Source organism: Physcomitrium patens, chromosome 16 (genome assembly GCF_059467195.1).
Source record: "Physcomitrium patens ecotype Gransden chromosome 16, ASM5946719v1, whole genome shotgun sequence".
Classification (NCBI taxonomy): domain Eukaryota; kingdom Viridiplantae; phylum Streptophyta; class Bryopsida; order Funariales; family Funariaceae; genus Physcomitrium; species Physcomitrium patens.
This window is the reverse complement of record NC_143425.1, coordinates 404328-418035: the sequence shown is the minus strand read 5'-3', so window position 1 is coordinate 418035 and position 13708 is coordinate 404328. Positions and strand designations below refer to the sequence as shown.

The following is a 13708-nucleotide window of genomic DNA, read 5'->3' as shown; positions in this document are numbered from 1 at the left end:
TAAAATAATAAAAACGCATCCTTTTAGTAAATTATATATATATATATATATATATATATACTTGTACATTATTGAATGAAATGCATGGGTGTAGTTTTGATTACATTTTTTTCAGATAAAACATGTTCCCATTTGGAATAACATAAATACCTTGAGTGATTTCGTTATATATATATATATATATATATATATATATTTTAAAGTGGCTTAATCCGTAATATCATTTATGGATTTATGACATCCATAATTAATAAAGATTTCTTTTGAAAGCAGCCTTGAAAAAATCCTCACAAAATTTCTTTGCAAGCTATGCTTACAATATGTGGCTTAAATAGAAATGGTCTTTGCCTTTAATTGTTCTAGTATACAAACTTAAATTACATCAAAGTCTAACCTACAAATGTTTCCAAGTGAAGATAAAACGTATTTTTTTTCATAAAAAATAATAATCATTAAAAAAAAATTATACTGAAACTCATTAAAATAACATGTCAATAATTTAAGTTAATAATAAAATCTTAAAATTTTAAACGTAACCAATTATTTCAAGAAATCTTATAAAAAATATTCCAGGTTTTAGGGAAATTTAAAATTGGAAATTAGTTAACAAATTTTTTATAAAATTAACAGTAATTCTTACGAACAAGTTTAATACAGAAAGGCAACCAAACAAAACCAAGAAAACAAAAATAAAAATAAAAAGGGAAAGGAATTAAAGAGCACTATGAAGACCTGGGCATCCTATTCCTTATTGATTGTTCCTGAGACTGCATTCCATGCATTTCCACCACCTCAACCACCCCGCTCCACATTCAGTTCCGCATGTTGCTTTTCCAGCTTTGATCCCCATCATGCCGAAATGATACTAAAAAAGCTACAAAATCGAAGAAGAAGCAAAAGAAAAGAGCACACGTTTTCTGAGTACGGAAACAATGTGGAGTACGGGGAGGTTGAACATGGGAGGCGGTGGGAAGAAGAAAAGCAGCTTTGCCCATGCTTTTTGCACTAACTGAGTGTGCTTTTGGACATCAGGGAACTAAAGTCCAGTCTCGTGTGTTGTTATCGTTCACTATCAGCCGAATGCATCCTTTTTCCTCATCCGATCATCTTTGTGGATTTCAGGGATTCATCAATGCTTGGATCATACAAGCAACTCAGCTGGCCCATCAGACACCTGAAGGTGAATCACATGCCCCCATACCTGGACATGGGTATGTAGAGTTTTACTCCTTTTCAATGGATGCTTACTCTGGGTAACCCCAAAAGACGTAATGAGTATTTATGGTCGACCATGCACGATGTCTCTGTGGCTTTCTTCTCGTCTGCTACAGAAAATTTGAGCGAGCCAGTGGTAAGTGAGGTACAGATGACCAAATTCAGTAGGAGATGTTCTGTTAATTCAGCTTGAAGCAATTCCCAGTTTTAACCCCAGCGATTCCTACAGTAAAAACTAAGCACTGGGGCTTGGTAGTGGGCACGGATATGATTCTACCAGCTCAATCTGAACTGATCGAGTCAGGCCTGGCAACATCCGTCCCAACAACAGGTACAAATTTACGGAGGCCACTCATTTTAGCACTTCATGTGTGAATCAATCCGCTCGTGGATGACTACCATATTACTGATGAATCACGGAATGCATGTGCACGAAAGAGTCAGGACACATATTTAGACCTGAGAATCAAATTTCTTTTTATTTCCCAACTGCTCGCAGTTCAATGGGGATCACGAAAAACATGCATTGCTATTTGCTAAGATACGCCCGTTACAAGTACATTCTATGCCATCGTGGTTCTCTTCCATTTCTGACCATCGCTTCGTTTCTAGAACTAAATCGCCACCTTGGCGACAGTCGAGTTTTCGGAATCAATCAACCAGGAGCGAAAACTTCAACACCAAATTTCTGTTGAAATTGCAATCGTTGGAAGTGAACGTGTTCCCAGTTTCAACCTTTAATATTCTTTACTGTCCGTACTAAAGGCTCCACCAGGTGGAACACACTTCTACAACTGCTAGCGCCCACGATGCAAAAGATATCACAAATCATGCTTTTTTCAACTGATGTAAACTCCCGACAACCGAACAGAATTCACTACGATGAAAGCTTTGGGCTTTGGCATGCCTCAGTGAAGTTGCCATTGCCGATCGCGGCCGCGTCAGGACTATTACACAATGGTACTCCTGGGTATACCTTGGCCTGACCCAAGGTGAAGATAGTGTAGTTCTGGTACAGGGACAATGTCTTCTTCAAAGCCGCGGTGACGTTCTTCTGGGGCACTGCCAGATTGGACAGTCAGAATTCCGTCAACAACAGATTGTGACCACATCACTGGACTCAAACTCACTCACGGGAACTAAGTCCAATTGTTTGAAGATGAAATCGACATCGCGTACAAAAAAATGGATTTCTCACCTGGCTTTTTATCATTTATGTACTTCTTCGCCGTCGAGGCACCGCTCGACACGGTAGTGTTGAGAGCGGTCCATTGAGCGGCCGTCAAAGTAGGGACGGCACCAGCCACTGAGGCAGCCTGGAAACTATAAAGCGTGGTGTTGAACTCCTTGTATAGTCCTCCGTTCAGAGTGCTGAGCTCCACCTTGTAGGCCGTAAGGGAACGGGCCTCAATCGCACCTGGAGAGTAAATTCCTTGGGCGAACAAAGCAGCAGTTCCGAATCCTACAATGGCAAGAGTAGAAACCCATGACAAGAACTGCTTGCCGAACTGCTTCCAGTTAACACCCTCAGTTCCCTCCAACAGACCAACACCGACGATCGCTCCAGTCACACACTGGCTGGAGGATTGAGGCAGTCCATACTGGGCAGCAATCATAATAACCAAAGCAGTCGCCAACTCGGCAGCAAACCCACGAGTAGGCGTCAACTTAGCCAACTGCACGCCCATGGCTCTGGTGACATTGTAACCGTAGGTACCCAAACCGACCACGAGACCGCAAGCACCGATGAGAACGATCCAAACAGGTGGGGAGACGGATTTGGCCAAAGTGCCAGTTCGATACACATCCCAGATAGATGCAAGTGGTCCCGCCATGTAACCGACCTCTCCAGCTCCGTGGGCAAAGATCACACAGATGGCAGAGAAAACTTGCAGGTATGAAAAGGCATACTCCACGCGAGGCTCGAAGACTTCGGCTCTCTCATGGATAGCATTGATGACTGCGTCTGTCTTCACGACCTTGTGGATGTCAACGTTGAGGCCGTGAGTGGCGCCCGCCCATGCCCTCTGGTGCCATGCAGCCTTCACAGGAGCATTGGGTCCCAACTCCAGTGTGTCGATTGCCGCCATCTCTGCCTGTCCTCTTTCTTGGTTAGCCCCGGGAATACCCTTGTCATCGGCCGTGTTGTCGACTCTAGTTCCATCGACGTGGGCAATGGGTCGGCCATTCTCGTCAAAGAGCCTCTCGCAGTGACGTTTAAGGAGTGGGAGCACAACGACGGCAGTGAGGAGCGAGATGCCGACGGCAATGACCATGGAGATCCAGACAGCCTTCGTATCCGACCAGTCGCTGCCTGTGGAGAGTGCCTTCTTGGCTCCCTTGGTGAAAACGAAGTACATGTTGATGAACACAGTCACGAGAACCATTAGGGGCAAGACCCAGAAGGATAGGTTGTAGGCGTTCTTGCGGCGAAGAACCAAGAATCGAACAGTCCAAAAGATCAAGGCTGATGTGAGACCGGTGAGCACTGGGGCAACAAACCAGGCCAATATAATGGAAACGACACCTTTGTATGGGGGGAAAGACTTCTCATCCTTCTGGGCCCATACGACAGCATTCGCTCCATCCCAAACCAACGCGAATCCGATGATTGACCCAACTGAGGTTACCAACAACAACAACAATCAGAATCATCTAAGATAGTGTTCACAGGAGCGGCAGCATTTGCAGTAAATGTCTCCTGCAGAACTGGAATGCGAGAGTAGGAAATGTGCTCACTGATAGTGTGGGTGGCGGAGGTGTTCAACCCCATGTAGGATGAAAGAATCTGCCATATCGTTCCGACGGTCAACGCACAAACCATTCCATAGGCGTAAACCTCAGGATTGGCTGTGAATGCTGTGATATCGGCGATACCTCCAGCAATGGTGTTTGTGGAGACACGACCCAGAAGTAAGGCACCGGAAAATTCGAACACTCCGGCAATCTGGACCAACATAAAATTTTACAATTAGAAGGAAGTTTCAACACAGTCGCTAGGCCGAGCGTCAAGCGCTCAATCTGCACAGTTAATTTAGATGAGAATGCGTGGGCTGAACAACTAACTGAAGAAGGCTCAGAAAATTTACCAGTAGAGCCTGCTTCAGTGTCAACGTCTTGCTTCCCACGGAAGTTCCAAAGGCATTCGCCACATCGTTGGAACCTGCCAAATACAGATACCAACCTTGTCAGCAGCGAGCACTATACTAATACCAAGAAGGCGAGAGCGGAATCATCGCTGCAGTCCCAGATGTGCCATTCCTGTGACACTTTGCTTTCCATCTCACAATCTACATTTGTTCAGTGAATTGGCAACCTGTGGTCCTAGGCCACCGCTGTCATCGACATGGCCGTAGTTCTCCAAAACCCCCGCGCACCCGTCAACATCTATCGCACTTAGCCATATCCCCGAAGAATCCGAAAATCCGAGACTACTGCATAGCAGAATCGAAACTACTGTACCCCCGGATCTCAAAATTGCACTATGCTAGCAACATGCAAAGATAATGCTTGAATCCTTCACTTCTCCGGAACGAGGAGTCTAACATGCAACACTATGAGGCGATGAAACTGGTGTAACTTCCCGAATCAACGGCGTGTGCCATACCTGTTCCAAACCCGAAACCAAATGCCACAAAGGCCCCGACGACCACCAGCCACAAGTACTCGTCAAGTACAGCCATGATGAATCGGCGCGACAGTAACCTCCGGTGCTCAGACTATCACAGTCCCTTACAGTATCTGTCTGAGGTTCGAGTCTCAGGTCCCCGCTGCTCGCTGGAAAGCTTGAGCTGTGACATCAACTTTGACACAGAACCCTATATATGAAGGACTCACCACTAGGCGAAAACACTTTCCACACGGAGAATATGCTAAAGCATCAGAATCATACTTCCGCTCGATCGGCCCAACTCGACTAAACATAGGTCTGAACCCCGTCGGTTGAAATGATCGTTCGAATCGGCTTACGCTCCGGACGTACCACCTGCCAAGTATTCAGAGTTCTGTCCTTTGCCGCACCCTCAGTACCACGGTTAATGCGGAATTGACTACCACGGGCTAGGCTCCTTCCAACCTGATTCCTCGCAGGGACTTGCGGAAAGTACCGTAAGGAGGACCGAAAGATCTAGAGTCCAGAGAATCCCAAGGATGAGCCTAGATGCAAGACCCCAAGACCATGCCAAGAGCCAACATTCTCTGTGGGGAGAATATGACAATTGAGATGGCTCGCTGGCATCTTCAGGTGGGAAAAGTGAAATTCATGGTCGCCCGTTTTTGAATTCGACAGAGCGTGCTCGGCAAAAGAAAAAAGTTACCATTTTATGCGAGTATTTCTGTTGGGATAACCCTCACCAATATGGTGAAGCACCAATTGGATCCGACTTCTTTCCATGTTCCACTGGTTCTTCGCATTATGATCGGATTTTCGCACTGTTTCTATTTGGGCACATCGCATGGGTGTTGTTTTGATCCTGGTCTTTGAGGTCGAACACTGCCAACTAACCATCAGCATCGTGTTCATTCGACTGCTCCAAAAACTGAAGCCTCATGGTTGCCACCATTGGCTCAGAAAAACTGTACCTCCATATCACAACACAGAAGGAAACCAGGGGCTTGGCCAATACATTACAGGTATGCCGCCACACCAGAAGCAGTACGCACAAGTACACAACGGCGCGTTCACATCAGACTTTGATACGATCGACCAAAGTACCGAAACTTAACAGCGACATGCGACATGCTTTCGTAAGTGAAACTATGTCACATCTCACCTCGAAAACGTACGGGTAAATGCTTGGAGAGACACGTGGATGCCAGATCGCACTAGAACACGTACGGTGCTTACGTTTTTGTACTCAAAAATCTTTGCGAAAGTATATTCAAATCAAGATAAAAGGAGATTTCATTCGGATGTCCATTCCTTGCGCTCGGAGATTTTGGTGCCGGAGCTCCCCACACGCAGAAGGAAAATCTTCTCTCATTTGATTACTCCGCGTTTTGGTCTGCGAATCTTCTTTTTCTTTTTTGGGTGGGCTCCGAACCCAAGCCTAATATCATTGCTCGCTGGTCATGTGCAGCCGTAAACTTTCAATTGCTGTATTTTACACATTATGTATACCTTTGTCGGAACTATTTTAACAATGGTAGTAACCCCCCCCCCCCCTCCTCCCCACTTGCGACCGCCATCTATATTCCCTCAGCCTCCTGAAACTGAGTGTGGCAACCAATCGAAATGAATTATATTGACAATAACAGGGGGGGGGGGGTCCCAGAATAAAATTGATGATTACCTTTTTCGAGTCTAGGCAAGACGGAAGTGTGCAAGGATGCGATTCTAATAATAGAATGGAGTGAAGCTATGCTGTCATTCCATCCACTCTAATGTGTCGCAGGCAAACGAGCTGAGTGCGTGAGTGAGTGAGGGTGAATGAATGAAGCTCCCAAGGTGCAAGACTGGAGCTTACTTAGAACCGCCATGAATTTCCCTTGGAGGGGGGGGGGGGGGGGCAAGGAGGAACAACTCTTGATTATCGCGGTGCCGCCCCCCAAGCGCGGTTTAGAGCCAGCCAGTGGTGCTGTAAAGGCAAGTAGTCCAAAAGGCATCTGAGGTGGGGAAGCAGCAAAGGAGGCGTTCCCCTAGCAACCGGGACGTTGGAGCAACCCCTGGATTCCTTGCTCCGGTTCGGCATATTCAATCTACGACGAGATGGATATTCAGTTAGGACATCGGATATCCGCTGCACAATCCTCTACTCTACTGGCAATGTCTCTGACACGGAATCTTTCTCGACACCCCCGCATGGTCTGGGATCAGTTGATGGTTTTTCCACGCTCTTAGCCGCATTCTCGTCCTCCCCCGCTCCTCAATCCTCACCCTTCTTCCCTTTTTCTCTTTCACTTTCTCTTTCTCCCACTCTCCTTTCCTCGCATCCTCCCCTCTCAACTTACTTGCTCGTGTCGGTCACAATTTCCCCTTTTTTTTTGTTTTCCCCTTCTTTGATGTTGGAATTTCCACTTTGAAGAAATAAATATATACAATTTGAAAAAAATGATAAGACGAGAGGATCTGACGCATCCTAATCGAATCAGAAACCTTCATACCGATGTGAGCTCGTGTATCCCATCAGCGCCATTTTATTTTATTTCTCTCATACATATATGTAATGGGATTGATCAATGTGACTCACGACATGGAATCTGGTGTTCATACTGTTGTTTCTCCTTCTGGTTGATTCACGGTACTCATCTGTTTTCCGTTTCCTTTTTTTCTTTTTTTTGTTGTCTTTTTTATTTTAGGTGATTCAGCAAAACAAATACTTTAAAAGTTTCAAGTGTACGACACACAGATCCAAACAGTACTCGACTCTGGTGAGTTGCAAGGAGGTGCATACCCCATTCAAAGTTGAAAAGGAAGAAGATGCATGGGTAAAATTATACATATATCAACAAGAAAGTCTTGCAATGCACTTATTATTGTTTTGCTTGCGATGAAAACTCTTTGAAACTGCAACAAAAGTGAATCAGGAACTATTCACAAGCACCAATATCAGATATTTGGATTGAGCTGGGAAGGCATTCAACTGCCAGGTTGAGATTCATACAGGGCAGCATGAGATTCAGGAGCAGTTGGGTCCACCTGTAAGAAGCAGGAAACCCTGGGACAGAGGTGCCAGTGTGGCCAAAGCCAAAGTCCCTAAAGAAAATCAAAGCAAAGATAGATGAGGGGAGTGTTGTGCTGGTGCAACTGTCTGCTGCCCCATGATCCCCACAGAACAGGATGTTAGTCTTCCATAGAAAGCTCACTTTTAGACCTGAGAGTAGTGGTGGATGGGTCAAGAGGATGAGAAAGAGAGAGAGAGATTGCAGGGTGAAGCAAAGGATATCCCCCCAGATATCCATTCCTCTCCATTGTCCACTCCTCCACTTCATTGTCCTCCTCCTCCCCCAAAGCTCATCCCCCCTCCGGTTGCCTTGGCCCTTTTGGACTTTGGTTGGATCTTCCTCATACACTTGCATTTGCTTTGTGGGTTGCAGCCTGAAAGAATGGCACATGGTATTGGATACTAATTCTCCCAATTGTGTCCATGTGCTCCAAATTCATGCCAACTCATTTGGTCCTCTGGGATCCCTTGATCCTCTTTGGCATCTACACATTCATTCATCTTTCCTCCTCCTCCTCCTCCCTACTACTTTGGTTGGGGGGGGGGGGGGTGGACGTTCCGCAAAAAGAGGAGGCTACTTGGAACCCTCACTAGTCAACGAACACCATCTTAATGATTGTGTTTCTTGGAAATTGAAGTCACAGCGGACGCGCATGGATTGGGAGGCGCATGCAGGCGAACATTGTGATTTGGGAGACACCAGAATCGACGAGTTCGTGCAATTATTCGAGAAGTTTTAGAAAGCCCTAATTTTCTTGATGCTCGTTTAGATTCGTGTTTGCTTAATGTTATGTTTAATTGTGATTACTTAGTGTAGACTCAATTTTGGGATTGGAGATATTCCCACCATGGGGGATATCATCAGCTCCAAAACACACCTCCAAGTGTATCCTCGTGAACAGGGATGGATCTCGAATACTCTGGCCAACCGTTGCGGTACCGGCTAGCTGTTGGACTCATCCTCGAAGTCTAAAAATCTAATTACTCACTGAGATATCGACCTGGTTGCCATACAAGGACCAGAATAACTACTCGCTCCTCGAAATCTTCAACCTTATGATTAGTAAAATGATGGTGTTGGAACAGCAACACACTGTCGTACTCTTCATTTCACAATCCTATTCCAGCCACAACATGGTCTGGAATGGTGGGTTGAAATTCGTGACACCAAAACTGCTTACAAACAGTGACTCACTCTCTCCCCCTTGGAAGGCGATTGATCCGGATACGGCTTCACACATGGTCATCCCGCACGAGTGATTCCCAAACAAGTATAATCTCATGGAATGTTCAAGGACTCTCGAGTCTAAGAACGGGCCTAATCAAATGTAGGAGGCTGCGTACCCACTTGAAAACAATACAACCCTGGGCGGGAGTCGTCTTTATTCAGGAATACAAACTATCACCCCAAATATGCGACACCATGGAGACCTTTGGCATGCGAAGAGGAGGTCTCCATGGTGTCCTCAGGAACGCTGCAGTACTCAACCGAACCAGCAACCGCTACAGGAGAGGCAATGCCATCCTCCTAAATTCCACCATGAAATGTACCATAGTAAACTCAAGAATGTTGGTTGCTGGAAGAGCTCAATGGATAATTTGCACGATCAATAATTCCAACATTGGCTTTCTTAATATCTACGCCCCAAACAGAGGCCGGGATTGAGCCCTGTTCTGGGACACTACTAGTCAGAACCTCCCCGCTGCACACTCTTGGATTATATGAGGGGATTTTAACACAGTGGAATTGGGGGCAGACAGAAGTGGAAATTCTCCCAAAAAATTACAAGACGAACAAGCCGCATGGCTATTCAATGATTATGAATACCGGGGCTCCTTACCTTTCAGCTGGTCGAACAAGCAGGATGACGGATCCCATTGCCTGGCCTGGATTGACAGGTTTTATATGAGCAACTGGACAAATGACGGAGGTGGACAATTGCGCACCCTTATAGGTTTCGGCACACTGTCAGATCATTTGTCCAGTCAGTTAGTGATCCACAAACAATCTCGTAATGAAGCTGACAACCGACAGTTTTGTTTTAATACAACCTCTTTAGATGATATAATAATACTGGACCAACTTAAGACTCAGTAGGAACTTATCCCAAAGCCAACATCGGGAATCAAAGGGTGGACAATTTATACCGCAGCCACACTTGAGCGGCTGCGTGAGTTTTGCCAAAAAGGAGGAGCCCGGCGGCCCAGACAGAACAGTTGTAAGTCAGCCATAAGAGAGCCTCGCTGGCCGCCGCAGAACGTTTATTGCACATCCACCGCAACGACCCCCTCATCCAGGCTACACACAAAATCGCAACTCAAGAACTAACTGAGCGCAAAATATGTGATGTGAAATGGGCAGCAGTACGGGCCTCCTCTCGATGGACTCAAATAAACGGTATAATAAAGAAAGATTTTTTGGGGGGGAATAAAAGAGGTGACCGCAACCCCGCCAATTCACTGCCTTTGGGCTGACCAGGGAAACGAATACTATACCAACCATGACATGGCCACTTACGCAACCAATTTTTACACCGCTTTGTTATTTAAATTATGGGACCATGTGGGCTGAGATCTGATGGAAGTCTTCAAGGAAGCTCTCTCTTCTGAAACCTTCCACCAATAGTTAAACACTGGTTTCCTCTGCCCCATTCCCAAGGGGGGTTGTAAGACAAACCTCAAGAATTGGAGATACATTACCTTACTAGGTACGGTCTACAAATTGCTTGCAAAGACATTGGCAAGATGAGTTCAATCCATGCTCCATGAACTCATTAGGCCTAATCTAATCGGCTTCTTCATAGGACTGAGCATAACTGACAACATTTTCTTTACTCTTAAGGCCATGGAGTGGGCAGTTGAATCCCAAAAACCCATGGTCATGTTATTACTTGACTTTGAAAAAGCTAACGATCGTGAACAATAGGATTTCTTTGAAGGAATAATGAGAGCCATGGGATTAGACAGTCAATGGATAAAATGGACCCGATCACTCTATGTAGATTCATGGTGCTCGGCTGGGCTCAATGGGCTCATTAGTGACCCATTCAAGCTCTCCCGCTCCGTCAGGCAAGGTTGCCTGTATGCACACTTTCTCTATTTATTTATTGTTGATTCCCTAAGTTACCTTTAAGAGAGTGACGAGGGCATCAAAGGCCTTCTCCTATTAGATTCACTACATAGTGTGATAAACCAAGAATTTGCCGATTACACTAACCTTTACTTGGAAGGCACAAAAGAGAACTTATCAACCCAAAGTGGTTTCATCCAAGTTCTCCCTTGCAACTGGGTCCCAGATTAAATGGAACAAATTTTATGCAATTTGGGTCTCCCACACCCAACGCACCTTTGAATGGGGTGTCAATGAACGCCTTTGTTGGCTCCTCCCAGGGGAGATGACGAGGTACTTGGAGTTTATGGTTGGTTTCCAAGTCACAATGGAAGCTTACTTCGAGGCTGCCTTAAAAACCCTCAAACGAAAACTAGCCTACTGGAGCACCACCAAATTATCACCGGCTAGCCGAGTCTTAATTGCAAATCAGGTACTTCTAGCCTCCCTTTGGTTCATTGCCTCTTGCTGGAGTCCTCACCTTAGATCCGTACACAAAGTGAAATCCTTGATACGGAATTACATTTGGAGCGGGAAAAACGGGGAAAGAGCTTGCCGTGCCAAGGTGGCTTGGAACTCTCTTATCCTCCCGCACAAACTAGGTGGACTAAAGTAGCTGGATCCCGAGACACAACCTGAGATCTTAGCACCACATTCCTTAACCCAGCAAAACCTTTTGAAGGACGCGCTTTGTCCTATGCCTCATTGGCACCCTCCCCGTCGACCTGGATGAATGGAAGTGGAAGAAGCACCCTTCTTCCATTACACCACCAAGCGGGGATTGAAGTTGGCCCTCGCCGCAATGACCCAAAAATCGCGATTACACTCTAAACAGGATCGGTTAGGACTCCAAGACAAGGAGTCTGCATCATCCATTAAATTAATCTGGGACTCGAACAAGCCATCAGAGATCCAGATCTTTCTGTGGCAGCTCAACTCCCGAGGTCTTCCCACCGGCAGTTGGTGCGCACACATGGGCCTACCTAGTACTTGCGGCTGCTGCTATCAAAGGCACCACAGGGTCCCTGGAGTATTGCCTGCGCTCCTGCTGGAACGCCCGGTTAGTCTGGAACCGCTTTGCCCCAGTCTGGAGGGCCCTAGGCCACACGTCAAACTTATCATGGAAGGAGATTCTCACAGGCTTCCCACCTGGTCTCCGAACAAATGACTCCTACTCACACCTCCCCCCCCCGAAGCATGGGTCTAGCAGGCGATGTTTTACGAGCAAACATATTGTGGCACATTATGTCGTTGGCTCTTTAACACAAGTAAATTTGACACTTCGCCGCCATGCATGGCACCTGGAAAGAACCCTAAACCCTAAAACCTGACCCCCTCACTACTAGCCATGCCAACCCGCTGAGGGCACAAGCAGATAATGTACCCTTCTTATTAATACACCACCGTTACTTTTTTAAAAAATAAAAAAATAAAAAAATAATGCTTGTGCCTACCTGTATATATAAATAGTATAATTTACTAATCAGGCATTTGAGAATCACATTGGGATCATATGATGCCCAGGATGCATTTCCTCTCTTTGTGGCTCGACACAAGGGGAACTCAAAATTAGCCGCACAAAGAATAACAACAGCATAAATAGATACAAAAACCCAACTGCACCTTCACCTTCTCTCTCCCCCCCACACACACAGGTATTGAACATTGAACAACCTGATCAATCCTATTGAAAAAGAGATTTGATATTGTTCACTGTTTTAGGAGGTGCTCTTTGGGTGGAAACTCAATAATTTGCTTGTGTGACAAACCTCCTTTTCTACAAATATCTTCATCCCATTTCTAAGAATATTTTATTATTATTACTATTTCTAACTACCCATTGCCAGTTCAAATTCTTAACATGCAACATGAAGCATGATATGATTTGCTTGTATTTTTTATTCTGTGAAATATGCAAATGAATGAGTATGATCAAACTCCACCTTTTGGTTGAAGTAAAAAATTGTTCAGTAGATCTCACAAACATGATACACTGAAGATAAAACAGAATAGCATTTACAGTGGGAATGATGGTTAAGATATGTAGTCAATTTATAACTTAAATTATGCAACGTATATTATAGTTGTCTTACGATGAAGTATTCGTCTTTTTAAAATCATACTTTGATTTGCATTGTGTTCTTCATAAGAAATTCATTCTTTATATATATATATATATATATATATATATGGTATTTTTCAATTTACAATCTAAATTTGGTTGTTATCATAATTTCAACAGATTTATTTTCATTAGATGGATGCCAAATGCACACCACAACCTTTCATATCGTCATTACAAAAACTGACAAAGACTTTTAATTTCAAAACGTTTTTAGTTTTTATGACAACTCTTCTTAAGTTTTGTTAGAGTAAATTAACCACCCTGTGTTTAATTGTTGCAACTCCTACTAATAATATTACTAAGATTTAGTAATTGACAATTATCACCAATTTACTCACAATAGAAATGAATGAAATGTTCACTCAATTACAATCTGCATTCTTATTATTTTTACTAATTACATCATAGCATTCTAACAGTTCTATGTTAATAACTATTTTATTTAATCTTTTTACATTAATCAATGACATGTAGGACATTACACATTCCCATACAACCATAATTGTTCAACTATCTCAAAAATCTGTAGGATTCACTAGCCCAACACTTACATTTGTATATAAAAAAACAAGGCCTCTAAGCAACATCCATGACTTG

General features: G+C 44.5%; 1 protein-coding gene and 1 long non-coding RNA gene across 3 annotated transcripts; one reads left to right on the top strand and one right to left on the bottom strand.

Moving 5' to 3' along the window:
• Window positions 1–1667: 1667 nt before the first annotated feature.
• LOC112293784 (uncharacterized) lies at window positions 1668–4998 on the bottom strand. 2 transcript variants are annotated; one of them, XM_024543620.3, is made up of 5 exons: window positions 4823–4998; window positions 4305–4378; window positions 3955–4162; window positions 2414–3835; window positions 1668–2277 (listed from the first exon to the last, which is right to left on the bottom strand). In XM_024543620.3, the coding sequence occupies exons 1-5, from the start codon at window positions 4896–4898 to the stop codon at window positions 2093–2095; spliced, it is 1965 nt and encodes a 654-aa protein (XP_024399388.1). In that variant the 5' UTR covers window positions 4899–4998; the 3' UTR covers window positions 1668–2092. The 2 variants fall into 2 exon arrangements, with proteins under 2 accessions (XP_024399388.1, XP_090112768.1); XM_090256642.1 differs by lacking the exon at window positions 4823–4998 and adding an exon at window positions 4532–4654.
• A 1746-nt stretch (window positions 4999–6744) lies between these two features.
• LOC141046374 (uncharacterized) lies at window positions 6745–8338 on the top strand. The gene is made up of 3 exons (XR_012219280.2): window positions 6745–7321; window positions 7522–7584; window positions 7741–8338. It is a non-coding gene; the product is annotated as an uncharacterized LOC141046374 (long non-coding RNA).
• The last annotated feature ends 5370 nt before the right edge of the window (window positions 8339–13708 follow it).

Coding starts and splice junctions, on each gene's coding strand:
- LOC112293784 (XM_024543620.3), bottom strand. CDS start 4,898: ATGGCTGTACTTGACGAGTACTTGTGGCTGGTGGTCGTCGGGGCCTTT. Junction 4,163..4,304: donor CACTGAAGCAGGCTCTACTG/GTAAATTTTCTG, acceptor ATGTTGGTCCAG/ATTGCCGGAGTGTTCGAATT. Junction 2,278..2,413: donor CATAAATGATAAAAAGCCAG/GTGAGAAATCCA, acceptor CCAATCTGGCAG/TGCCCCAGAAGAACGTCACC.